This window comes from Penicillium angulare (genome assembly GCF_028827245.1).
Source record: "Penicillium angulare strain IBT 27051 chromosome Unknown utg000007l_segment0_segment0, whole genome shotgun sequence".
NCBI classification, from domain to species: Eukaryota; Fungi; Ascomycota; class Eurotiomycetes; order Eurotiales; family Aspergillaceae; genus Penicillium; species Penicillium angulare.
In genome coordinates this window covers 3,381,723-3,408,004 of record NW_026623166.1, presented here as the reverse complement: position 1 = coordinate 3,408,004, position 26,282 = coordinate 3,381,723, and the positions used below count along the sequence as shown (strand labels likewise).

Genomic DNA, 26,282 nt, shown 5'->3' with positions numbered 1-26,282 from the left:
TTTAGTGAACAAATGCATCGCATATCCCTCCAAACCAGTAAGCCAGTGCTGTAGGTTAACAGCTCCAAGTTCCTTTAGAGTTCGGTCTCTAGCCCATGGCCCAAGTGGTCATTTAGCATTTGTTTCGTGAATATCGATGAAGCCCGCCTTCTCGATTGATGCTCGCATAGTCGTAATTATGTTCATGGGTCGTCCAGAGTTATGAGCAGCAGCGTCCCAGGTAGACCCCACGCCAAAAAGGATACTTTCAAGTGGAATACTATTGTCATCACAGTAAAGATTCGGATGAAGCTCGAGATGCTCAATCCAACCACCAGGCTCCAAATTTTCGAAGCATTTTGTCAGCAAGTTCTCTATCTCTCGGGGGGTGAATGCACACTGCATTACACGAAGATGAATCAAATCAAACTTTTCGCTCCAAGTCCATTCACGTAGAACATCATCCACCTCGAGAATGCAGTTAGGGGGAACCCACGATACCGGGGGTGGGAACAAGTCAACCCCACGAACAGTTGCTTTAGGAAACATATCGGCCACATCAATGGCCCAAGACCCCTTCCCAGTCCCAATATCAAGGATATGTTTAGGTGATGAGCTAAAAGAAGACTGAAAAAGCGGGTTTGGCCTGCTAGAATCCGCGATCAGAGCTGCAATATGAGTAGCCTCATATGTCTCGAACTGCTGTTCATCGGACGGATAGCAGTATTCGCTTTTTAAAGTCTGGTATCTTCTACCATTCTGTATAATACCGTTGTAGATGGAGGAGCTGATTGAAGTGGTCTCCGACTCCCAATCATCGCGTGAAGTATTGAGGTAGATATTTGAGTCCACAGCAATCGGCGCATCGTCAGCCATGTTTAAGTCGCAGGCTACGGCTGGTAGTAAAACATGCAGAGGTGGGAGGCAGAATGGAGTTCAAGTAGGATTCCAGGGGTTCAAGTGATGGAGAGCGGGGTCACGAAGCATCAAGGCTGGTTGGTGATCTCTACATTTGTCATACCGCATTAGAACGCTAGCGCCGAAATGGCCTAGCTTGTGTCACTCACCGCATGGGACGATTCCGCTTGTTACCTCCAACTGGGGGAAACTGGAAGGCGGTGACTCTACAGGACTGGTTTGATTGCGCCTATCTGCAGCAAATGTGTAGTAACTCAGCGGAGTTTATATTGAATAACAGTAAACGTCCAGTTACCTCCACTCGCACGCCATGGTTATTGTATCCGGTCAAGTTGGTAAACTTTAACAGCCGTTGATGTGACGTTTCCGTCATAATGATTGTATGATCTCACCCTACAGAGTGGTTATCTGCGAAACAACTGGCACCCTGTAAGCAGCACTATAATGCGATGTAAATTCTCGATAAGCACGTTATTGACGGATTTTTGAGGTAAGATGAATGGAATGCTGGTGAACATTTCTACCCCTTCACCATCAGAGCAAATCGTTCCTTGTCTCCAACGATGATCCATGAAATCAAAAACTATCTTGGTTCCAATATATACATACATATTTTACAATTATACGTAAAAAAAAAAATTTTGAATTTTCGTCATACATGGAATAATCATGATGACATGTCTGCAAACAGAAAAAGACCGAGATATATGTTTCCACATATGACTCATTTCATTACCGCCAGGACGTCAACATGAACAAGTCAGAATGAGCGACAATACTTCATATCCAGACATACCTCGATGAGAATTTTTAAGATAGACCATGTATTCCCATTGAAGCGGCGGCATGATCCCGTAAAATCTGGCCGAATAAGATCTTGCTTTAGTACCCACGGGTCGACAATATGTGGAGACACTGACCTGTTGAGCCAATGAGACCCACTGCTCACCAAGCCGGTCTTCAACACCCGCAGGCTCCACCATAGCCATAATAGGTAAATGGTGAGACGTTGAGTGACGACAGAAAAGGCTTGGATCACCAGTGGTGAGATGGAATGATATTGCCAGCCTCTACGTGGCCAGACCCACCATATTGGAATCTGGATAACCCGTTGGAGCTCAACAGTTGATCGATGGTGATGTTAGACTCGCGGATGAACACTCGACATGTACTGGACATGTAAGGAAAATGTGATCAACGGTGATGTTTATTTATTATACGTAGTTCATTTACCAGTCATAATAATATCTATATCTATATTTTACTAGGCTCTACCCTTAAGCCGAGAATCATTCTTATAGGCTCTCTTATACACAGCGGCCAATTTTCGAGGTGGTGAGATTCGACTATTCGCCTTACCATAGCCTTCAACGAATTTCGCCGTCACGATTTTAACGAGCTCCGTACATTTGCCACCACAAACGAGGGGAACATGAGAGTGATTGAAATTGTCAGAGACTTGACATGAGGTATATACGAAAAGTGGAGGATGTGGACCCACATAGCTTATCTGGGTTCCCCTGAACGCGAGGAAGCTACCTTTCTTTTGCTTCCTCGCGCTACGTCTTGTATCTAGAGTCGACTATACCTTTCATAATATTGATTATTCATTCGGAAGACACGCTCCTCATCCAACGATACGTGAGATCCTCACAAAGAGCATGGAGACTCCTGGGAGCACAAGAGTTCCTGGGAACAGCCTGTCTGTTCCACAGGCCTCATTTTCTGCGGTTCTACCCCAATCGAATTCCATCATGCTCAAAGGTAAAGCAGAGCGGATCAGCCAGAAGAATGAACATTGCTAGAATATGCTCATCGTAGTGGCTTCTATAAATACTCGGTCGGACCTGCAAGGTCGAGCATTGCTCCTCCATCGACAAGTTTGTTCGGCGCCTCCATCACCTCATCCGAAACAGCCTCTCACTATATGTCGGAGATGTCGCACCACCTCCATACCATCGGTTGGTCATCTTATTCCAGTGTCAGTGCGGGTGCTGACTTCCCGTTCTACCAGGCTCCTCGCCATCATACGAAGAGCGTCCCGCAGCTCATTGCTGCAGACAGTCTATTCAGAATGCACTGTTCTTTGCAATTGCTCGGGGAGATGTGCAAGCCGTGATTCAACTCCTTCAGCACGGCATCGATGTCAACAGCAGCGGACCGAAGGGCCAGCCCACGCTCTTCACGGCTCTAGAGTATCAACAGCACGAAATCTTGGAGATCCTCTTGGGTGACCTGCGAATCGATGTTCACATCACAGATGGCCAAGGTCACACTGCGCTCCATCTGGCGGTGATATACGACGATCATCATGCAGTTCAGGTCCTCTTGCAGCACACATCTCTCGATGTCGATCGGTCCAACTTTGCAGGGGACAGCGCATTGCTTCTCGCGGCCAAGATGTACGATGGCTTTGAGCCCAGACGCGACGCGATCCTTGAGCTGTTAGTTTCTCATCCACAATCGATGGTGAGCCAGCGCGACGCAAAGGGCCGCTCGCTCTTGCAGTTTGCAACGTTCACGTCGAACGCGAGGCTGATCGCGCAGCTGGCGGGAAGCTGTCTTGATTGAAGGCCCTGGAAGCCTTGGGTCTTTCCCCTTAGGTCATAACACGAAGGCCGAGCTGCAAAGGGACGGCATGAACCGACCATACCACGTCCACCCACAGAGCCGGAAGTACCTGGAATATGACTAGACTAGAAAAGGCCATGGTGCTATATTGAAAGGCCAATTCCCTCGGCTGTTTGAGGTTATTGGGAAGATGCCGGGCGCGACGCGTCCCACGGCCATGCGCGGGCCGACCGCAGAGTGACGGAGTCTCCACGTGGCCCGCCTTTCACCAACCTGACCAACCTTATGATTACCAGACTACGTGACAGCGGGATATCTATACCCAAGTGCCTCAGAGGCTCTATAAGATCTGCAGTCGCGATCAAATTCGGAGATCGAGGTTTGTCATTTGCTAGAAATCGTGACATGTTATTCCAATATGATTGCCTAAAGTCTGAGATGTATATTTCGTATGGCTTAATGTTGAGGAATTTTACAACCCAATAAACAGGGCAGAACTGTGTTTATTAGGCAAATGAGTTGAACGAGGATGAATATTCGTACTTTCTTATCAGGAATTTCGATGTAAACAGACCACATACAAGAATTAGAATAATATATTTCCAGGTCCAGGATTTGGAAAATCTGACAGGGGGTTCAACTGAAGTTGCCAAGTTGAACCCCCAAAAGCCACCATGATTGGTCAGCCCGCCATCCGGAAGTGATTGCTACCGCCTTCTTATATCAACAAAGCCTGGCCCGCCAACTGCCACCGTCGAGGCTGGTCGTCAGATTAGGGTAGCTGACTGCCCAACTGGCCCTCACATCATCATCTAAAACGAATGTACGCATTCGCCACTTTTATCCATACAGTATTATGACTCATCACAAGCGCTAGATTGAAGAACTTCTCGCCGCGTTTGCCGAGCTCCCGCCCTGCCAACGTTCGCTCCAACGGAAATTCACGAGTGAAACAGGATGCCCGGGCTGTCGCCTCGCCCGTCACATCTCACTGAACACTCTCAGATCCCAATACCAAAGACTCGACCAGCTCGGCCTTCAATCGTATACGACGCCAAATTTCCCCTAGATCCACTCGGAAGATGGCTCCGAAACTGTGGGCATATCCAATTCCTGCATCCAAATACGTTCCGCCCTGTCCTCCTCCACCCTTGATGCGTCCAAGGCTGCCCAGAGAGCCAATGTAGCCCGGCACAAGCGTGCGTTGAATGGGACGAATTGGTCGGAATGGAAGTGTTCTTCCAATGCAAGCTTTTGTGTGATGTCAACCACGGCTGTCGCTAGATGGCAGAAGTTCGCGCAACAGGTGCGGAAGAACTCATTTTCGTGAGCTTGCTGATCACGCTGGCCGCGCTTCTCAGTGATTGGGTCTAGTGGGGATTGTGCCACGCTCTTTGCTGTACTGAGGTGTGTCTTTGTCGTCTCTAATGCCATGGTCGTTCTCCCCGCCACAAAGATCCGATGGTCCAATGGTGTAATCTCGGGAAGATCGTCCCAGGCGGGGACAGGCGTTAGCCCTTGAGGAGTGTGGTATTGGTGTATCTGGCGAGCGACTGTATACACTCGATGCATTAGACGGAGGGTAGACGGAGGGCGGGCCATTAGTGAAGCTAGAACAGAGGCTCCTATCCGGCGCTTTGGGATCTTGTTTCGCGGCCGATCACGCTCAAATAGTAAAGAACAATGGAGCCTTGTGACAGCCAGTGCTACGGCAACATACTCAAGTATTGTGTCCTTGAACCGGAGAAATCAGTGATTGAGCGGACCGCACTTTCCAGTGGGCTGTTGGCTAACGTCCGTGATCGCTGAGCTGAGCTACCTAGCAATTTCTGAGTCATCTGAACCTAGGATGGGGAATATAGCAGTCTCGCAAATTACTAAAATTTTCTAGTTCTCCCCCCTCAGTCTTGGCAAAGCTAGACCGATGGTCAGCCTAACTTTCGTATTGTCTGCCGCACCAACGCACTGCGTAACAGATTAATCGACCGAACATGTTTATATAGTATCGCCAAGCGGAAGGCGCAGTAACAGTACGCATCTTTCACTTTAAGATCAATCTGCGGGTGTCGTAACAGCCGTTCAACACATGCAGTATACCCGCTTGCAGCAGCAAACATGAGGGCGGTGAAGCCCAAGGGCCCAACCTCATTCAGTGCGATCTCTTCCCGCGAGAGTAGAAGAGACACAATATCCAAGTGTTGATTGATCACGGCCACATGCAGGGGTAACGTTCCAGACGGGGCTTTCTCATTGATCTGAATAGATTTCTGGGTCAACAAGTTCTGGACTGCCCCGAGCGAACCCGCCCGACACGCAGCCCACAGCGGGGAAACCGAGCTCGACATGGCATTGATACATATTTTCGGCTGCCTCATAAGCATATGTAGAAAGCGAGGGCTTTGATGCTCCGCTGCTCGCGCAAGAGGAGTAAGACCTCCATCGTCCGCATCATTCAAACGGAGGCCATCCTGGTCCAAGAGCAGCTGCACTAGCTCTTCATTCCGCTGGTCCACCGCGTGCCACAGCGCCGTGCGCCCCCTAGAATCCTGGTGATTGATGTCAATCTTTGGGTTGAGCAGTAGGGCTTCTACTATCCGACGCGACGACCTTCCCTTGAGGGTTTTGACCGCGAGAAGTAGTGCCGTATTCCGGTGGGTGCCGCACCAATTGATATCCAAGCGAGGGTCTCGGGCTAGGATCTGGACTGAAACGTGGTCCTCTTTTCGAACTGCGGAATGTAGCGCATTCTGCCCCAGGCGATCTTCGATGCTGACGTTCACGCGGGGATCGGTCAGAAGATGGTTTAGAATGGCGTGCTCGGCGTGTTCCACTGCGCACATCAAAGCGGACATGCCATCGGTGCATCGGTCATTGACATCCAGCGCTGGGTACTGCAACAGGCGTTCAACGATGGCAAAATTGCCCTTCGCGACCGCGATTGACAACGGCCCTCGACCTTGAAAGTCGCAAATATGGGACAGCCGTGGGTGATGTTCCAACATGAGATTAACTGCTTGTGGGTAGCTCATCTCAATGGCGAGCAGAAGCGTGCTCATCCCACGGTACTCGGAGTTGGGACTTGTGTGGTAATGAGTCGACAAAAGGTGCGCAACGTCTAGTCGTCTTGCGAGTATGGATCGATGAAGGGGTGGCATTTCATCGTATTGGAGGCAATCAAATAGAGCTTCTGTGCAGATTGCTGCCATTCTCCGGCAGCAAGCGATCAAGCAAAAGATGTCCGTTTTACCAAGGATCTTGCAGATCCAGAGTAAGAGTTCATTTGGGAGGTTGTCCAGCATGTTTCATATGTAGTATTTGAGCTGATGTAGGTTGACAGGAGGGGTGGCAAAGCTTTATAACACGCTATAGCGCTTAAGTACCCCGACTTGAACATACTGTGACCGAGCCCAGGGCTTCTCGTATGGCAGAATCGTCTTTGCCAGGCTGGGAAAGGTTGATGCTAATCCTGGGAGCCCCTTTGTCTCCGGGAACCCTTGTGCCGCTCCTGGAGACACTGGTACTGGTCCTGAGAACCTCCTATAGCTTCCCCAGAAACCGCAACGACGATCCCGGTTCCGAGTTACAGAAATTCAGGTGCGAAAATCCGTCGCCACAAAAAACTTTTATCTTTAATCCGGAGACCGTAGATATACATCTTACCCAGGGAGGACCTGGTGTGCTTTATCTAATCTACATAAGTAACACAGACTGCCTCACCTAGCCTGCGTATCTGTCCGCCATGCATTGAAAATGACATCGGAAGACCAAGTCCAGTCGATCCTGATGTCCGCTCTCACTCTGGCCAGTATAATGAGACTGTCCCTGATAGTTCGTTTTCAACGGCCCTGGCATTTCTACCATCTCGACCTTGCTTTATCGGCTGCGTCTAGTATTTCCTTCGTTGTACTTTCCGGTCTTCGCTGGGGCGAAATCTATGCAGTCTGGTGTCAAACACTGTTGTGGATGACATCGGCTTTTCTTACCGGACAAGTGGTATGTCTAGAAGTTACCATTCTGACGCAATGAGCTGACTCTTCAGTTTCTCCGGGTCCATTTCCAACAATGTGAGAACCCATTCACTCCAGTTGCCTTAATTAGAACATATGCATTATACTCCGTGGTCTCCAGTCTGGCAAAGATAGCAAGCTCTGTCGTTGGAGCCTTTCGCCCGACCGCAGCTCACCCGGTGTGTCTGTTCGTTCTCGCCGTTGACTACTTGATGGTGACGATATGGTATCTGTGGCTTCCTGGGCAGGCAACTCAATCAAGAGCTCGCTTTGGAATCATTTCTTTTGGTGTATCAGCTTTGTTCGCGGTCATGTTTGCAGTTGCAGTGCTAGGCACCCTATGGAAGACTTGGGACATTGCGCTGGAGGTAATTGTGTCTTTCCGCGAAAAGCATCCAACCGCTGACAGTTTCAGATACAAATGATTCTAATTCTGATCTGGGCCTTGTTAGCCCAGCTCATTGAAGCGATATAGACTTCCACGTGCCTTCTGCTCACGTAACAAGTCGTATCGAAAAGCTTTCGAGTTAGGACTGCATAGTGTTCGATCAATAAAAACTGGGGTTTTACAAAACGTAACCTGTTGGTAAATGTTTCTTGGTAGTGAAGTCGTAGTGAATTGTTATCCGCGTGTCTTAAACGCGATTAAAGCAGATTAATGCCGTGGTGCGAATGTGAAATTCATCCACTAGAGAATGGATCTTCTCCCGAGCCTATCATTTCTAAAGATCTTGATGGTATGATTACCCCCACTCATTCCGTTCCCTCCCTTCACTAAAAATTGAACTTAAAGGATGGTAGCACTTGTGAACATAGTCATGCTAATGGTAAACTTGGGTTACCAAAAGAGATTCTCTTTCAACTACATTGGGTATCCTTTCGTCGCACAATCCTCCACAGCTGATAGGGGGGAAACATGAAATACCAAGATTCGTGACGAGGAGCCTGCATACAAACGAGAATCAGCTTTGATCGAGACCTGAATGATATGATGACTGACCGTAGACTGGTTGCTTCAATTGCTGGAATAGCCTCACGTGGAACATTTCAATCACTACCGCTCTATCTGCTTGTGACTGCAAAATATCTGGTATATTTGCAAATGTGGCCTCGAGGGCGTCCACTGACGGGGCTCTCTGAAAGGCCGTGGCACAGATGCTAGCCAAATTGTATTCACTGTCCTCTACAGTCAGTCCCGACGGCTGCAGTAGTTGGCACACTTTTGGTAGCAATCTTGGGTCCAACGAAAGAAAGGCCCGCCAGAAATACTCATATGTGCTGGTATTATTGTCGTAGTAGGTTTCCTGGGGCATCGTAAAGGCCACACGTTCTTCCTCCAAATGAAAGGCCTGGTGAAGTCTGAGCACCATGGTTTTCATTTGATCAACGCAAATGCTGCCTTTGAATAACGGCGATTAGCTCAGTCTGGAAGCCATCAGCGTGTAGAAAGGCTCAGCACTCGGCCAGATGTCTTTGGACTCATAGTCTTTGAGGTCTCTCGGTTGCAATCCCGTAAAGGCAAGACAGACTAATGCGATGCTTGCTCTCGCGCCAAATGGCCGATACGGATACATTTTGGTTTGAAAGCATTCTTGTAGAAAGCTCGAGCCAGGCAGCGCTTTTGTCCCAAGCATGAAAATCATCCACCGAGCCTGCAACTCTAGGTCATCTAGAGACACCGTCTGCAAGCAACGGGAATCGGTCAAAGCATCCCGTGTACTGATCAACCACGACAAGAGTCCATCGTACTGCAAGACAAACTCTCTTTCCTAGTCAGCTGATTGACGAAAGACAATTCGCCATATGGCCGCATCATCTTTAGGAAGCATTGCAGAGATGAAGATGTAGTTCAACACCAACAGAAGTTGATGGAAAGTCGGGGGTGATTCTTCAGGTGCGTCGATGGGACCAAGAATCGGAAATTGTAACGGAGGTGGCAGGACTACCTGGTTGTCTGAATTAGAAGCGTATTCTTCACGCTAGGCATGAGTATAGGGCCAACTAACCGAGAGTTTCATTTTGGAATATGCCGTCGTAGCAGGAGGACCTGGAGAAGGCAAATTACCAATGCACCGAGTATCTTTATCGTAATCATTGTCTTGTTTTGTATTCAAAGTTGTGAGCGGGACTGTTTCTCCAGGACTTTGAGTGTCCACCGACCCCAATTTATCGGAGGGTTCCGAGGCACTGGCCTGCCCTTTTCGATCCGACGATACCAACCCAGGCGACGGAGTCTGCGAGCCTTGGCGGCTTGTCTTATAAATGCAAGTCTTTGGAGCCCTTACCCCAAGACAGCCTTTGCATGAAGGTTTTTCACCACTGCATCGCTTTTTGGCGATTCGGCACGGCTCACAAACCAAGCTTTGGTACCCACTCGTTCTATAGAAACAGAGATGGCCTTTACCACGCACAACACAGGATTGGCACGACGGGAGCTCGCGGCTACATCGGATCTTTGCCGTCCGACACGACTGACAAGCCCGAGCAGACGTGGGACCACTAGGGGGTGGTGAGCAACTTTGCTGACGCGACTTTACCGGAAAGGTGGTATATATCGGGACTAGCGATGGTGGAAAGGGAGCAGAAAGGGTCGGAACAGCTCTCAGACATTAACCAGTGCACTGTTTATTGCTGAAGGAGGCGTGATCAGTACCAATGTGGATAGATAGACATGCGTACATCTGATAAACGCAGCCTTAGCTCTAGTCAACGTCAGGTCTCCACTGCATGGGAATATTTAAGCGATTTATATTGGGAACGTTCGCTTGCTTCCCAGGAGCGACTCAGTTCCCAAAACCTCCTTTGAAGGTCCTAGGATCGTCAACGCTGAAACTATGAAAGAAATTCATCCGCGGATTTGAATGCTCCGGGAAATTGAGCCTTCACTTCATTATTAAGAATAGATCCGAGCTGAGGGCGAATATGTTCTTCCGCACTTAGTCAACCCTCTCAAAGTAGATCTCCACGTTCAGCCCAATTAGATCACGTACCTTTCCGCTATCTCAAGACATAATTTTTGAAATGACGCTGACCGGGGAATGTAGGTAGTTTCACTGGTATGATTTGTAGATGCAGCAAGTCCACTGCCTGCGACCCTGCAGGTGATATCGATAACCATTGAGAGACCATCTATAAAGCCGGGGCACGAACGCCCCCTCGCACTGTACCAGTTCCTCTGGCCTTACGATCCTCTTCCAAAACATTCGATGCTGCGCGAGATTTTTGTTGCTTTTCTTCGTGTTTGGGGTCGCAGAAGATATATTGATGAGCGGCCTGGCGAGGTCTTTATCAACAGCCGAGCGCAGGCAGACTCACAGCTGGCCCACGCAAGCACCACTTCTATGCAAGAGCTCAATGGCGAAGACATGGCCGACCAGGTGTCGTACGAAAATCAGAGCGGGAGATTTTCTGCAGATTCGGTGGCTCCTCACGAGTTAAATCACCTCACTGATCCTCTTGAGAGCGCCGCCTCGACCTTGACCTTCCACATACAGCTGGGGAGGCAGGGCGTTAAGGTCCGCCGTCTGGAAATCGGCACAGACGTTGACGACATATACTGCATATTTTGTCTCGCCGAGAATGGGAATCCTCAATCCTGCAGTGTCGACGCTGCCAAGCATTGTCACACTTGGGTTGTATGGAGGAGTGGTTGAAGCGATGCAGACTTGAGATGCACGAGTCATGCTGCGCCTGGTAAGTGCAATGAACGCGTCTCTCAAACACTTGGTTACTAAAGAGATGCAGCCGAAGTGAAGAGCCTCAAGACGCCCTGTTACGCGGGTGGCCATCGCAGATTCGAATGAGCACTGATGCAGCCAGAAGCTGGGGTGTCACCGCAGTTGCCCCATGCGATACTCCGTCAGCGGATTCCTCCCCCTCTGTATATAGATCCACCCCGGTGCAAATTTTGCAAGCGGGTGCAGTGCAACAAGAGAGACCACAGATATTGCCCCGCAGATTGACTAGACTGACCGAAGAGGGACTCCCACGTCCACCACTTCGTCGATCACCGAGATTTCGAAGGAATCAAACGGGTGGCTTTGAATGGGAGGGGATTTGATTTGGCCTAATGAAAGGCGACCCGTGAATCGTTCAGAAGCTCCGAGCTGAAGAGGAAATCAAAGACCAATTGTATTTTCAGTGTCAAAACTGTGAGTCCTCTGTGACCTCCAGGCTACTCTATCATCTGCTTTCCCATTTGTCTAGACTTGAGGATACCTGAGGACACTTTAGCCGGAACATCGAGGAGGTGAGCCAGCCATTCACGCCGGTGTAATTTAGGCGTATCAGTCAATAGAGAGCAACACATTCCGACTCGCTTTCGGTGTAAGATTTCGCACATCGAATTGTCTCCGTTGTGAGGAAACAGTGTTCTTTCGTGAAAGCAACCCTTATTCTTGGCATTTGAGGGTGGCCCTGTCCTGTCGGCTTGAATGATCTTGATCAGAAACCAGACGGCGAAAGGTGGCGTCGTATGGAAGATGTCGTGTGCGATGATGGCAAATAGACCGATAGATGTTCCATTTTACCTCAGAAAAGGGCAGGCGATTTCCCCAATAATCTCTTGTTGTGACATAACATCCCCTGAGAGCCGTCTGGCCACAAGGACATCTCGCAAACACGCCAGAATGGGACTGAATATCTGGCAATAGGACCCTCTGTAGACCCGCCTGGGAAAATCATGCATCCCTCATAGTAGAATCACCCGCCATGAGTAGAAAGCGACTTCCTTGCGTGCCTCTACTCCGACCGTGATTCGCTGCAGTGAAACCACCACCGAGCTCATTTGGACCATAGTAGACAAGTAATAATGCAGGCAGCCAGCATGGTAGAACAACATCCGTTAGAGAAGTCTCTAGTGTCAAATCTGTGACTTCGAGCTTTGTGGTCGCGTTCAATGCCATTTGTTGTGATTCCAGGGTGGTGCAGATCAGGAACAGGGCCGCACCATCGGAATTAATCCCGATGTGTCTATACGAAGAATCAAGTCGATTGGAAATCAACTTGTTCTTCTTGATGTATATATAGTCTATGTTCCCCTCTCAAAATATAACAATCAATCTTCCTTTGATCTACAACACCATTCATTGACGCAACCTCAGAATATCCTGCTAGAGCCCACCCGGCAGTGCTCGTGCCAACGATTATGATTCGCGGTAGTGTATGTGTATCTGGTAGAGCCCAGTACCTCTTCCCTCTGGACGAAATATCTTAGCGAGTAGGTAAACTCAAATACCACACCACCAAAGCCCTATCAGGGCGAGCTGCGCTTGGGAGCTACCCCAATTGAAGTCGAACTAATTGACCTTTTAGCTTCAAGAACGCGGCGAAAGCCCAAACTTTGCTATGCTGCGGCAATATGCCCCCATAATGTATGAAAACCTCTCATGAAGTCAAGTTTTTGGTTGGCCTTGCTGCTGATCCCACTGTTGAACGTCGCATCCCTGTCAGCGCAGCGCCCTCAAGATTGGTTACGAGTCTGTTTGCTCGATTAGCTTGAACTTGGTAAAGACCCAAGTTGCCCTCCCTAGAGCCATATTCGGACCATTGGAGCTCCCTGTTGGCCTCCTTTCTATTTGTCTGACACGGTTTCCCGCTCACAAACGTTGAGATTGTCAAGAGCGTGAGCTGGTGTAGCGTCAGCGAGAAGAGAATATAAAGAAGAATTAGCCGTTGGAAAAGCGCAGATGAGAACGATCCAATCGTCGTGGAAATTCAACGCTCGTGCATCGATGCTCACTTGTGAGATGAACTCATCCCAGGGAGACGCGTTTGGGAAATGACGTCACGCATGCACTAGCGAAGCTAGCTGTGGCAAGTCCAGTCAGCGGCGCGTCGGACCATTCAAGAACAGCGACCCAAGTCTGCTTCTGTCAATGTAGGCTGTCTTGAAAATTCATAAGGCGCTGGAAAGGTTGGCATTGTCTTTGTGTTTGAAGTTGCTTCATAAGTCGGCCCATCAGAAACCCCACGCAGCCACGTGGACACGATATCGTGACTTGATGCTGGTGCCGGAACGGAGCCGCATCATTGGAATTGGCTCCTCAGATCTCCATAAGTCGAGTCAAGTTTCCAATCAACTTGATCCTCTCGCAGTATGTATTATCGGGTATCACCCCTTCAAACTGACAATCAATCATACCGCAGACGCATCATAAGTGGCCATGCCGACAGCGAGATGGCCACCACAGACCTACGAGTAGTACTCTTCACTAGCTCGGCCGCTAGACAAATGTCACGCCCGCTTTGAACAGGCTTGGCTCACAGCGTGCCGAGAACATGTCTCTTCAGCATCTTCAACAGATGACCGAGGCGGAAGACGCTGATGCAAAGTCGCCTTGTCCAATCACAATGGAAATCAGCGATCGGAATGCATAATGCGGACCCAACAGCAGGTCTTGTCGTAAAGTATTCTTCCGGCATAGGTGTTGACTTGGGCGCACATTAAGGTGAGTCAGGGCGCCATGCTAGCCGTCCACTGTGAATGTCTGTTTCGAGAGCCTGTACTGCGGCCGGCCTCGCGCGTCTAATGCCTGCTCAACATCAAGCTGTTGATTAGAGAAGACGGCATTACCACTGGAATGAGCAGGAACCAGGTAACAAATCTTTCGATCAATTTTGAGAGGTCTGCTGGAACGATAGTCAGCCATACGAATGTAAATGCAGGGGGGCAGACGCGATAAAAAGCCACCTGTTCGGTATTCTCTTTATATAGTAAGGCCGTAGTGTGATTGAGCCCCGAGTCTCTACAGCAGGCATCGGAGGTATGTTGAGCTGATACACGCAAGGTGTGTGAGTCAGGGAAGCGCACCGGTGACCTGTCGCTATGATAGGTAAGAATGATCAGGGGAGACTCTTCATCAATCCCAAAAGTAGCTGATATATTTGAGAACAGACATGAGTGCAGCCTTTGTCACCCAAAAATTTCTCCCAATATGGGGTGCATAGCTAGACGCAGTCCTCGGGGCTCTAAAATAACCAACAGTCTGTAGCTTGAGACATGAAGGTTGGCTTGCGTGACTACGGGCTCTATGTCCATTGTGTGTACAGAGCTCGGTCTTGTCAGCTGAAACGGCTCTCCCAATATGCATGGAAAATATCACTGGGATAGAACTGACATCGAGGTTGGCTGACTCATTCTGTGTTGGAGTCAATAGGATTGATGGGGGCTGACAGTTCCGTTAGTCAATAACCTGGACCGCGATACAATTAGCAAGGGCTGAGCGAAGCCTGATGGATGGTCATTCGTCCTGGGAGAGCCGGATCAGATGGAGTGTGAGCGGACGACGTTGAAACCATCGATATAGCCTTGCAGTGGCCCTGGGGTTTCGTTTCATTTTAGTGGCACGCGCCATGTATTGCGTACACACTGGCTTACTGCCGGTGTATCGACAGGCTCTGTGAAGGGTCATTGATCTGTCATTAGCGAATTGTTTGAGAAGTCCCATCACTCACCCGCATTCTATACCTCGAAGGTCTGAGCTATCTAGGCGCGGATTAATTCGGAGAAATGCAGCGCAAAGAGCCGGACTGGAAACAAGCGAGATCAGCCGATATGAGATACGTACCTGATGGCATCACATCCTCATCGCTGATATGGTTGACGAGATGTTCTTTCTTTATAGTATCTGTCAGCGTGGCAACCGAAGTCGCAAGGATAGAGACGCTTCAATTTAGAGAGCCTTCATTGTGTTCGAGGTCGAATCGGCCTTTCTCTTGGGTACGTGATGGGGTGCTCTGTCTGACAACTGGTCCCTTTCCATCGAGTCAAAGATCGAGAGGGTAGAAAGCTCCATGAGCCATCCGGCATCTGGGACAGCCCACGCCGGGACTTGGGAGGGGGCCGTGAAGATTTCTGCCACAGGAAGGAAGTCAGCTCTATGTACACAGACTCAATCAAGGGTCAGGGGATAAGGGTCACACTTAGCGTTCGCCCGTATTCATGATGTATCAATCCATACACATTTCTATGAGAGGTTCTGTGATAGAAGTTCGTTTGATCAGCGACTGACCTCATGGAGTTGTTGTTGGGCCTACCATATAAATAGGCTCCACCGTAATCTATCGGGGGTAGAGAGCCTGTCATGGTTGTCATCGAATGTGTTCAGATCTGGACTGTACACAGGCCGTTCGAGAAACTCTATTGTGAGATCGTTAGATAGGACATAGTGCCTTTTTCATGGGTCGGATGAAATCAACACCTCACCTTGGTAGAGATTTTGCGTGCTGCGGTGGATGTATTGGAAGCCTGGCGGAACCCGAGGAATAAACGGTGTTAGTGTAAGTTCTTACTCAGGGAGGGTGGTACTCACGTATTCAAGTCCTCGTATATCAGTCCTAGAGAAAAATTGTTATCAGTGAGAGATAGCTAGGCTTGAGCTGATGGCTGGGTATACTTACAAGTATAGACAAAAGGAGATGATCAGAAGTCAACCTTCGCAAATGAGATGTGCGAGGAGAGATGCAAGAGGAAAGTCAAGCAAGACGGATGGGGGCATATTTATACCCTTCAGGGCGGAGTTCCTCGCCTTTCGCTTAGTTCTGCAGCGCTCCAGTCAGGACTCAACAGTGGCAGATTGTGAGGCTTGCTGGTTCTTTCTATCCAAGAGGGAACATAGCATTCCAGCGAGCAGCTTTCTGCCATAAGAAAAATGTTTTCTCACCAGTGGTGAGCAAACAGGAGTAGCAATAATAGAATGAAATGACAAATAGTTGGCAAGGAGTCAAGGCTCAGGTAGACTACGAGCCCAGGCGAGTTCCTCCAGCAGAGTAAAATTGCGGCTAACTGAGAAACCTGAGTTTATTCACCAGCGGATTCAGTTGAATCAACAGCGATGAGCAAACATGAGGCGTCCCGAGGATATGCTGCATGGAAGATAATTGTTATGAGGAACCGTGGAGGTAGAGTTTGAGTCCCGGTAAGGCGAATTAGGGATGTAGAAAATGAGGTCGTAAACTTTATTCACTCGCGAAATCAGTTGACTCAACGGGGATGAGCAAACAGGAGCTTGATCAACAATATCTGGAATAGCAAATACTTGTTGAAGAGTAAGAGTTGAGGCGAGCACCATGAGGCCTCATTTTAATTACTGACTTGACTACTTTCCTGGTTTTTCTCTGACCTATTTGTTGTGATATAAGGCTGGTGCAGATCAGGAACCAAGCCGTCCCATCGGAATTAATGCCGAAATATCTATATACAGAATCAAGTTGATTTCCAATCAACTTGTTCTTCTCGTTGTATATATAGCCTCATATTTCCCTCTGGATGACAATAACAATCAATCTTCCTTTGATTAACAACAGGTTATGAGCCCGGGAGCAATCTCTCGGGTGCCGTCTCTACTCATCTGAGAAACATCTTATCTATCCATCTTGATTATATATCTACCCCGCTTTCAACTCATCAACTTATCATCATGTCGGCTCTGGTCCATGACTCCCCAGACCGAGCCGTCACGGCCATCGAGCCTCTGACAGGAAGCGACAACTTCGCTACCTGGAAACGTCTCATGACCTCCTACCTCAAAGCGAGACAGGTCTGGGACGTGGTGTCGGGCGACCTCCAGCGTCCTGACTGCCTGTTCAAGTACGCCAAACCTATTACGGCGGACATCCACCCCTTGGTGGAGCCCCACCTCAGCGGGGCGGTGAGGCAGCGCGCCATCGACGCGCGCCTCGAAGTGGAGGTCCAGGCGTTCGAGCGCCACCGTGAATGGTCGCGCCGCGAAGCCGAGGCCTACCATACTATCTTCCGTTACTTGTCCCCCCACATCAGCATTCATGTCGCGGGACTCGAAACATCTCGCGACCTCTGGAATGAACTTGAAGAACGGTATCGGCGGATGGAACTCGCCACGTTCTGCGAGCTGTTCGCCCAGTTGCGTGAGACCACAGGCGAGCGCTGTGGCAGTGCACGCGAGTTTGTCGATCGTGTACGGATGTTAGTACACCGGTTGAATGCTATCGTCCCCGGATCAATCGGCGACCGGACGCACATTGCGATTCTGTTGACTCAGATCGGACCAGAATACATCTTGATTGTAGATGCGATCCAAAATGACAAAGATCCAGTCAACCCGACCACGATCGGAAACCGTCTGGCAAATGCAGAACAGACGGTGCAGCGGAAGGACGCCGCAACGCTCCCGCATGGAGCGTCTGGCGCATCGAATAGCCCTTCAATCAATACCGTGCAGAAGAATACCAAAAAGTGTAACTACTGCAAGAAGCGCGGCCATGTGGTCGCGCAGTGCTGGAAGAAACAGCGAGAAGAACAGCCGTCCAGGGACCATGCCCTGAAGGCCGAACGGAGTGTTTCCGGCTCACCAAGAAGCAATTTGCGAAGTATACCATCAAGCCAGGTGGAAGAACGGCAGGGCCCGCCGACTTCCAAGAGACCGCGGATCAATGTTGTGAGGGCGAGGGTGACGACTCTCTATACCCACGCACCGTCACCCCGGTGGATCCTGGACTCGGCTGCCACCAGCCACATCTGCTGGGACCGGAGCTGCTTCAGCAGTCTGCGGCCCCATCGCGAGATGTTGGACACGGCGGGCGATCCAGTGGAAGCCGAAGGGATTGGGACGGTGAAGCTCACGCTCCGGGGGAAGTTCAACCAACCCCTGGTGCTCAAGAACGTATACTTCGCGCCACGCGTCGGGATGAACCTGATCAGTGTGCCGAAGTTGCTAAGAGACCGCTACTCGGTGGTAGCGCACCCGCAGAACGTCTTTGTGCAACGCCGAGGACGAACGGTGGGGACCGCCTACCATGCGGAGGAGGATCTGTTGATCCTGCGGTGCCATGTGAGCAAGAGATCTCGAGAACGAGTCCAACTGGCGAGGGCGCCGACGACCTATGGCCATGCAGATTCCCTGGAACCGCAGGCGGTGGCCATGGACGTCGACAGCCGTGAAGAGTCAAGTGGCGTAGGATGCGCATCGCCAACCTCTGAACTCGGTGGTGAAGCTGTGATACTCGAAGCAGATGCGGGCAAAGGAGTGGACCAGGCCTCCGAAGCGCTATGGCACGCTCGGATGGGACATCTGAACCGGGGCGACTTGAGGGTGGTCCTCCGGCAGACCGGCACTCCGTACCGACCGCTGACGCAGGCGCAACTGCAGGCAACGCCGCGTTGCCCGGCGTGCATGTCGGGTAAGCAGCATCAGAAGAGGAACTCCCGTGCAAGGCGGCCACGTCTGCATTCAACGAGAATTTTTGAATTGATCCACTCGGACATCATGGAGATGCCGATTGCCAAAGATGGCAGCAGGTACGTGATCACCTTTACTGACGATTATTCTCGGGGCTCATGGGCCTATGCCATGAGATGGAAACATGAAGCGCTGCAGAAGTTCCGACAGTTTGAGGCCTGGGTGCACCGACAATTTGGGGCCCAGATTAGAAGATTTCTTACCGACAATGGAAGAGAATATCTGCCGGTCGGAACACACCTCGAACGCCAGGGAGTTGAGTTTGACACCTCGCCGCCATACTGCAAAGGGCAGAATGGGCTGGCCGAACGAACGAACCGCACTATCCGGGAGCGGATCAACACGCTCCTGTCCGATGCAAACCTTCCTCCTTCCTGGTGGGTCGAACTTATAGATACGGTAGTCTATCTGAAGCTGCGCGCGCCAGCATCAATTCTGCGAAAAAGGACACCGTATGAAGTGATTTATGGGAAGCCGCCCTCGCTCTTGCATCTACGCCGGATCGGCTCTCGTGCCTGGGTGTTGATCCCAAAAGAGCATCGAGCCAAACTCGGACCGAGGTCGTCCGAGTGCCGACTGCTAGGTTATTGTGAACCCAACCAGTACAAGCTGTACGAAATCCACTCAGGAAAGACAATATTCTCCCGTGATGTCGAGTTCGATGAGAGGACCCCCGTGGCGCCACTCATCGAGGGGGAAACAGGCAACGACCTCCCGGACAACGCTCCTCCATCATCTGTCTTTCCACCAATGCCAAGTTCAGCCAGCGAGCTGCCAACACCTCCTGCGTCGCCATTACCTCGGTCGAATGAACGAGAGAAGCCGCCATCTGAGCGCGAGGATGAGACACCTCCAGTGATCAATCCAAGCCAACAGGAAACCGACTTGACATCGGATCTTGGGTATTCGATGTATGGTCGCAGACGAAGACCATCACGGCGTCTCCTGGAATCGCTGGGGAAGGTGTACTCGGCAGGCGCATTGAATACTGCACCGGCCAGACAAGCCGACCCGGCAACCTTCCGCGAAGCTGTGTCAGGCCCAGACCAGCTAATCTGGTGGGCCGCCATCCAGAAAGAATATGCGTCGCTTCTCGAACACGGAACATGGGAAAAGGTTCGGCGGGAGGACATCCCCGCTGGGGATCATGTGATTGGGTGCAAATGGGTCTTCAAGACCAAAACCAACGGAACGCGCAAAGCGCGACTGGTCATCAAAGGCTACCGGCAGAAACATGGCATCGATTATCACGAAACGTTTGCGGCTGTGTCGCGCATGGACTCGGTCCGCTGCATCGTCGCCAGCGCCGTGTTGCGCGGATGGAAACTCCACCAATTCGATGCGGTTACCGCATTTCTCCATGGAGACGTCGATTCGTCTATCTATATGGAGTTGCCCGAAGGCTTTGAAGAACCAGGGTACGTGTGTCGGCTGCGCCGTTCACTGTATGGGCTGAAGCAGGCCCCGCGGATTTGGTACCAATGCGTCCACCGCGTCCTGGCTTCTCAGGGCTTCACTATGGCCCAATCGGACAACTGTGTTTTCTGGAAAGCGGACTGCGTCGTTTGCGTTTATGTCGATGACTTTCTAGTTGCTGCGGCAAATACGCACGAAATTGAACAAGTACAACGAGCCTTACAAACCGAGTTCCGATTGAACGATCTGGGCATCCCTCGTTCGTTCCTCGGGATCGAGTTTGACTATCACGTTGATGGGTCCGTGTCTATTCACCAACATCAGTACATCCAGAAGGTGCTCTCCGACTTTGGCATGGAGAGTTGTCAGCCGAAGTCTACGCCGATGAATCCTAAGCAAAGCCTGAATACTCGCCCAGAGGAGGAACCTCCGGATGAAGAAGCAAAAGCTCGCTATGCAACTGCTATCGGCTCGCTCATGTATTTGATGGTTGGCACGCGACCGGATATTGCGTTTGCGCTCGGAATGTTGAGTCGCTTCACATCCCGGCCGCAATCGCATCACCAGGCCGCACTTCAGCGACTGCTTCGCTACATCAAAGCCACGCAATCTCACCGTATCACCTACCGAAATGGTCAATTGATCGGATACACTGACGCCGACTTCGGTGGCTCCGTCGTCACGGATGGAGCATACTCCACGTCTGGCTACGTGTTCCAACTGGCGGGAGCGCCGGTTTCCTGGTCGTCCAAACGTCAGGGGGAAGTGGCCACGTCCACGACTCATGCCGAATACATTGGCCAATACAATGCCATTTTACATCTACAGTGGCTCCGCACCTTTCTAGGAGAAACAAATCTGTATCGGTCTCCGGTCACTAATATCATGGCTGACAATCAATCCGCTATTGCGCTCTCCCGCAATCCCGAATTTCACAAACGGACCAAACACTTCAATGTCAAGTTCCATTATCAGCGGTCGGTGCTGAATGCAGGAGAAATTGACCTGCAGTATGTTCCCACTGAGGAGCAGGCCGCGGATGGTCTCACCAAGCCATTAGGGCCAACGTCCTTTGCCAAGTTCTGTAGTCTTTTGGGAATCGACGTATCCAAAACCTAAGGCAACAAGCATGACAGCGCAGGTGCTCTTTCCACTTTCTTTTCCCACGAAGGTTTTTTGAGTGGTTTTACCGAGGCCTGACTGCTCTGCTCAATTCCAGTATCGCCCTGCCAGCAGGACGATTCTGAGGGGGAATGTTGTGATATAAGGCTGGTGCAGATCAGGAACCAAGCCGTCCCATCGGAATTAATGCCGAAATATCTATATACAGAATCAAGTTGATTTCCAATCAACTTGTTCTTCTCGTTGTATATATAGCCTCATATTTCCCTCTGGATGACAATAACAATCAATCTTCCTTTGATTAACAACACTATTAACTAGCGGAAAAAAAAAACCTACTAACAAGAAAATGGATTTGCTCGCTCCGCTTCTACCACCTTTGTATGGACGGACGAGGTGTGAACACAACACATAATACACGCTCTGGAGGGAACGTATAAGTTGCCGTTCCTCTTCAAACAGAATGTGTACCGTGGGCAGCCCAAAGTGGCAAGACCACAACAATGCAAGCTGTTCAAGTTGAGCCAACACCGGGTACCTTGGATCCACACCGATGAATTAGACTTACTTAATTCAACTACCCACCATGCCACCAATTCGTTCTCAAAGCTCTAGAAATTCAATAGAGCAAGAGGGTAGAATCGCACTAGCAATCCAGGCTATTAAGAACCAAGAAATTACCACTATTCGCGAAGCAGCACGCCGTTTTCAGGTGCCCGAAGCTACGCTACGCCGCCGCCGTAGCGGTGTCCAAAACCGTGTTACTTCACGCGCCAACTCTCATAAATTGACAGAAATTGAAGAGAATTCGCTTCAAAAATGGATTCTCTCTATGGATCTACGTGGATCTGCCCCCCGGCCTTCGATGGTTCGAGAAATGGCGAATCTTCTTCTTCAACAACGCGGAACTACCCCAGTTCTTTCAGTCGGCGAGAACTGGGTTACCAACTTTGTGAAAAGACATCCTGATCTATCATCCCGATTCTCAAGACGCTATAATTATGAACGTGCGAAGTGCGAAGACCCGAAAGTTATTGGTGAATGGTTTACACTCGTTCAAAAAACTATCCTTGAGAACGGGATTGATCCCGACGACATTTATAACTTTGACGAGACCGGTTTCGCGATGGGATTAACAGCGACTGCAAAGGTTGTTACACGAAGTGAATATTATGGTCGACGCTCACTTTTACAACCTGGAAATCGTGAGTGGGTGACTACTGTTGAATGTACAAATGCTTCAGGGTGGGCGCTCCCTCCGTGTGTGATCTTTAAAGGCAAAGTTTTTATTGAATCTTGGTTCGATGGCCTTCCTGAAGATTGGCGATTTGAAGTGAGTCCTAATGGCTGGACATCTGACGAAATAACTCTTCGTTGGCTCGAAAAACTCTTTATTCCATCAACTTCTTTACGCGTGAAGGGACGGTATCGACTTTTAATTCTCGATGGTCATGGAAGTCATTTAACCCCAAAATTCGATGAACTTTGTGAGAAAAACAACATTATTCCAATCTGTATGCCTGCACACTCGTCCCACCTTTTACAGCCACTTGATATTGGCTGTTTTGCTGTGTTAAAACGTGCATATGGTCGGATAGTCGAAATGAAGATGCGGAACGGGATTAATCATATTGACAAACTTGATTTTCTCGAGGCTTACCCATCTGCACGAATTGAGGCCTTTCACTCTGATACTATCAAAAATAGCTTTGGAGCAGCTGGCTTAGTGCCTTTTTACCCTGATCGAGTGATCTCAAAGCTTGATATTCAACTTCGAACCCCGACCCCCCCTCAAGCCAGGATAGTGAGTGGGACCCAAAAACACCTTCGAACTACATACAATTACAAAAGCAAGCTTCATCAATTAAAGCCCTACTTCGTACGCGTTCGAAAAGCCCTCCAAGTCCACTTAATTGTGCGATAAATCAGGTTTTAAAGGCTTGTCAAATCACGATGCAATCAGCTGCTTTTCTCGAGAAAGAAATAAGTGATTTACGTGCTGCAAATGAGAAGCAAAAGCAAAAACGCACTAGATCTCGAAGGCAAATACCTTCCGCCGAGGGTCTCTCAGTTTTAGAAGCTACTGTATTAATTGCAGGCCCAGAGGAAGTAATTGAACCTCCTCCCCCACCTCGGCCAAGACGGCCTTCGCCGCCATTACAGCCCCGAACAAGAGCCTTACCGAAGTGTGGTTTATGTAAAAGTGAGGGTCATAAAAGAAACGCATGTCCAGATAGACCATTTGCTTAGTTTAGTCGAATTAATGGCGTTTTGGTAGAATTCAATGCATTTAAAATTGATACGTCAGGTGGGGTGCGTCACTCGCTTGTGTGCGCCACTCGCTTGTGAAATACGTTACTGTGCTTAGGTAATTCCCCTGTAGCTCTGTCCAATGAATCATCGTGGACTTCTCCAAGCTGCGAGTATTGGATTGTCTTTCTCCAGTGGAGACGAATAGAGGTGTTGTTGCTGTCGTCGCTAGAGGGTGGGGCGATGTCTTGTTCGACGTTTGCATGGATCGAAAACGGAGTTTCTCTCCCCTCCTCCAAGGCCAATAAATGGCTTATTTGGCAGCTCGTTCTGGACTGTCTCTTCTTCTGAGGATGGATATCCCCTGCTTTGTTGCTGGCGTGATAGTAAGGAGATGGGCTGACTCGAACGTCTTGTGGCCAAGCTGAACCTATTAGTGCAGAGACTAAAAGGGATTCAGGGACAATAATCTCTTCAGCAGTCAGCTCGTCACTGTCAGATGCCATGATTTGCAGTTCTCTTATTTTACCATTACAGTGGACATCACTCGTCCATACTTAAAAGGAAGCAAAGCTACAAGGTCGCCGCGATTTGCAATTTTGAACCTCCATTTGGCTGAGCAATGCAGAAAGCCAAGGGATAAGAATTTCAGTGTCCCCCTAAATGTACCTGAATTAACAATATTATCTTTGGATATCAGGCATTCCAAGACCCACGAAAAAGGATAAGAATAAATGTCGAACTCCGCAGGAGAAGATTACCACCTTTCCTATTACAGATTGATGAATGCTTAGATCCTATATTACTGTTTTTGTATGTAAAGCGCACGTAAGCGTACGTATGGGCTATACACCTAGCCTGCACGAATCAGGCAGGATCGCTCAACTCGATCCAGCACTCAGAAAAAAAAAAAAAAAAAACCCCTCTTACAATTGAATCCATGATTTACTAGTCCATACACGATTCGTTCCGATTCGACACCAGCTTATCAAGGGCTATTAGCTCGCTATACAAAACGGTATATTACTTAAGCAAGAAAACAAGGAATTACGCGCTGCTAACGCAGTGTAGAAGCAAAAGCGTGCACGCATTAATAGACGCATAGCCTACGAAGCTAGTGTTTCTATACAAGAGGCCCAGGAGCATTTATAAGCCCGTGGGCCTATTATAACTAGGTACCGAGGGTTATTAGTAATTTCCCGCACAAAAGCATGTATCTTTTAGTATCTAGAATGCCAGACTTTTCCATATACGAATGTGCGCATACTGTTTTACCGCTACGGCCACTGGTGCACTGACCGCCTGAAGTCAGACAAAAATGCTGAAGGGGGCGCGACCATGGCGTGTGAAGCGCCGTTTATGTTTTGAATTTCCATGCTCCAGAACCCTCAGCCCGGACAAGAGAAGAGATCTCGGAACATTTCTGATCAAATGAACACTCCCCTTTGATGAATCACTCGTCTTACCGGGAGCCTAATATGAGGAAGGAAATTTGATGATAGCGCATGGCTTCCCATAGGCAGCATTAAGAGGATGCTTCAGGTCAAGAGCAGAACATTTTTGCTCAATTCAACTTTGATAAACAGCTTATGTTCTGATCAAGTACTGACATAGATTTTGTAGTATACATGTACAGTAATACTTTGATATTCTTGTGTACTATTATCTGGTATTGACTACTGAACCAGGATTTTCAGCCATTTGACCAATGGAATTGGCAGCCCGTAATGAAATATGGAATCTCACGGGTTATCCCAGCTGAGATAGGAAGAACATAAGAAGGGGTTAGAGTTCATTGCGTAAGAATACTACTACTTTAGAAGCAGATTGAAAATCGAGAAAACACAACTCTTTCAAATCCATCTTTTCAGCCGTCCAGGAAGTGCCAGCAGCCATTAGCAGGTATCTTCAAAGTCCTCTATGGGCCTTGGAGTATGTCCCAGGGGCCTAATATATTAGCAATCAGACGGTTGTGCCGTCGTGACCACAGGGACCGAAGTCCCCTTTGTAAGGGTAGAATGTGTTGCGGTTGTCTGCGTCGCCTTGTTCGGAATATTCGTCGTCTGCTCCATTGTCTCGTAACCAGCAGTGCACACACTTCCCACTTGAAAAGAGGATTCGATCGAGCAGCTCGCTACTTGCCCCTCCTGGTTCTGAAATGAGATTAGCCCCGTCTGATCAACTCGGACGGTGGCAGCTGAGTGACCATTTGTGGGGGTTTGATCGCAGATTGTGACGTTGACGGTACGGGGCTCGTCAGCCGTTGATTGTCCAACTAGAAAAAGAGCTTGATTAGCGATAAAAATAGCGTACTGCTGGTTGAGGCTCCTCACAATAGCAGTTCCTTCCAATCAGGTTGGCGAAGGGCTCGGAAGACCCAGTGCAATCCAAATTGCCCACAGAATAAATTAAACACTTTCCGTTCACATCGAAAAGATGGAAAGTTGCGGCAAAGACCACTGGCATGCTTCCAGCGAACAGACTAAGGAAGAGGCGCATGGTCGTTTTGGAGATGATTTTGAGTATTCTCATTGTCTAGAGAAAGAGGGGGATATTCATACTCTTATACTGCTCCCCAGCTGCGAATAAAAAACCCAGCAATGTACTTCATAAATCTTTATTCCCAGAACACAGGGTCTGTGAGTGCGCTAAGCATGACGAGGCGCGTCGCCGAAAAGGGTGGCCATCTATTAATGACTGCAATAACAGGAGCTCAACAATGCAATAGCCGCTAAAGCGTTGGAGATATAAGCTTCTGGAGAAATTTGTTTTCTTCTCGGGTTATTATTTCTGTTAGTAAAAT

General features: G+C 49.3%; 12 protein-coding genes across 12 annotated transcripts; 5 read left to right on the top strand and 7 right to left on the bottom strand.

Moving 5' to 3' along the window:
- Positions 1 to 108: 108 nt before the first annotated feature.
- Positions 109 to 855, bottom strand: N7478_010528 (uncharacterized protein; the record flags this gene model as incomplete). The annotated part of the gene is made up of 1 exon (XM_056926742.1): positions 109 to 855. One exon carries the CDS (start codon positions 853 to 855, stop codon positions 109 to 111), a length of 747 nt encoding a protein of 248 aa, XP_056776112.1.
- A 1,796-nt stretch (positions 856 to 2,651) lies between these two features.
- Positions 2,652 to 3,468, top strand: N7478_010527 (ankyrin repeat domain-containing protein; the record flags this gene model as incomplete). Its single annotated transcript, XM_056926741.1, has 2 exons — positions 2,652 to 2,661; positions 2,912 to 3,468. 2 exons carry the CDS (start codon positions 2,652 to 2,654, stop codon positions 3,466 to 3,468), a joined length of 567 nt encoding a protein of 188 aa, XP_056776111.1.
- A 1,065-nt stretch (positions 3,469 to 4,533) lies between these two features.
- On the bottom strand, positions 4,534 to 5,070 carry N7478_010526 (uncharacterized protein; the record flags this gene model as incomplete). Its single annotated transcript, XM_056926740.1, has 1 exon — positions 4,534 to 5,070. The coding sequence occupies one exon, from the start codon at positions 5,068 to 5,070 to the stop codon at positions 4,534 to 4,536; it is 537 nt and encodes a 178-aa protein (XP_056776110.1).
- Positions 5,071 to 5,396: 326 nt separating this feature from the next.
- On the bottom strand, positions 5,397 to 6,767 carry N7478_010525 (uncharacterized protein; the record flags this gene model as incomplete). The annotated part of the gene is made up of 1 exon (XM_056926739.1): positions 5,397 to 6,767. The coding sequence occupies one exon, from the start codon at positions 6,765 to 6,767 to the stop codon at positions 5,397 to 5,399; it is 1,371 nt and encodes a 456-aa protein (XP_056776109.1).
- A 451-nt stretch (positions 6,768 to 7,218) lies between these two features.
- On the top strand, positions 7,219 to 7,900 carry N7478_010524 (uncharacterized protein; the record flags this gene model as incomplete). The annotated part of the gene is made up of 2 exons (XM_056926738.1): positions 7,219 to 7,461; positions 7,508 to 7,900. 2 exons carry the CDS (start codon positions 7,219 to 7,221, stop codon positions 7,898 to 7,900), a joined length of 636 nt encoding a protein of 211 aa, XP_056776108.1.
- Positions 7,901 to 9,244: 1,344 nt separating this feature from the next.
- Positions 9,245 to 9,493, bottom strand: N7478_010523 (uncharacterized protein; the record flags this gene model as incomplete). Its single annotated transcript, XM_056926737.1, has 2 exons — positions 9,245 to 9,454; positions 9,482 to 9,493. 2 exons carry the CDS (start codon positions 9,491 to 9,493, stop codon positions 9,245 to 9,247), a joined length of 222 nt encoding a protein of 73 aa, XP_056776107.1.
- Positions 9,494 to 10,681: 1,188 nt separating this feature from the next.
- N7478_010522 (uncharacterized protein) lies at positions 10,682 to 11,128 on the top strand (the record flags this gene model as incomplete). Its single annotated transcript, XM_056926736.1, has 1 exon — positions 10,682 to 11,128. One exon carries the CDS (start codon positions 10,682 to 10,684, stop codon positions 11,126 to 11,128), a length of 447 nt encoding a protein of 148 aa, XP_056776106.1.
- A 1,026-nt stretch (positions 11,129 to 12,154) lies between these two features.
- Positions 12,155 to 12,379, bottom strand: N7478_010521 (uncharacterized protein; the record flags this gene model as incomplete). The annotated part of the gene is made up of 1 exon (XM_056926735.1): positions 12,155 to 12,379. The coding sequence occupies one exon, from the start codon at positions 12,377 to 12,379 to the stop codon at positions 12,155 to 12,157; it is 225 nt and encodes a 74-aa protein (XP_056776105.1).
- Positions 12,380 to 16,894: 4,515 nt separating this feature from the next.
- N7478_010520 (uncharacterized protein) lies at positions 16,895 to 21,226 on the top strand (the record flags this gene model as incomplete). Its single annotated transcript, XM_056926734.1, has 1 exon — positions 16,895 to 21,226. The coding sequence occupies one exon, from the start codon at positions 16,895 to 16,897 to the stop codon at positions 21,224 to 21,226; it is 4,332 nt and encodes a 1,443-aa protein (XP_056776104.1).
- A 589-nt stretch (positions 21,227 to 21,815) lies between these two features.
- Positions 21,816 to 23,153, top strand: N7478_010519 (uncharacterized protein; the record flags this gene model as incomplete). The annotated part of the gene is made up of 1 exon (XM_056926733.1): positions 21,816 to 23,153. The coding sequence occupies one exon, from the start codon at positions 21,816 to 21,818 to the stop codon at positions 23,151 to 23,153; it is 1,338 nt and encodes a 445-aa protein (XP_056776103.1).
- A 394-nt stretch (positions 23,154 to 23,547) lies between these two features.
- N7478_010518 (uncharacterized protein) lies at positions 23,548 to 23,985 on the bottom strand (the record flags this gene model as incomplete). The annotated part of the gene is made up of 1 exon (XM_056926732.1): positions 23,548 to 23,985. The coding sequence occupies one exon, from the start codon at positions 23,983 to 23,985 to the stop codon at positions 23,548 to 23,550; it is 438 nt and encodes a 145-aa protein (XP_056776102.1).
- A 1,449-nt stretch (positions 23,986 to 25,434) lies between these two features.
- Positions 25,435 to 25,978, bottom strand: N7478_010517 (uncharacterized protein; the record flags this gene model as incomplete). Its single annotated transcript, XM_056926731.1, has 2 exons — positions 25,435 to 25,754; positions 25,813 to 25,978. 2 exons carry the CDS (start codon positions 25,976 to 25,978, stop codon positions 25,435 to 25,437), a joined length of 486 nt encoding a protein of 161 aa, XP_056776101.1.
- Positions 25,979 to 26,282: the final 304 nt, after the last annotated feature.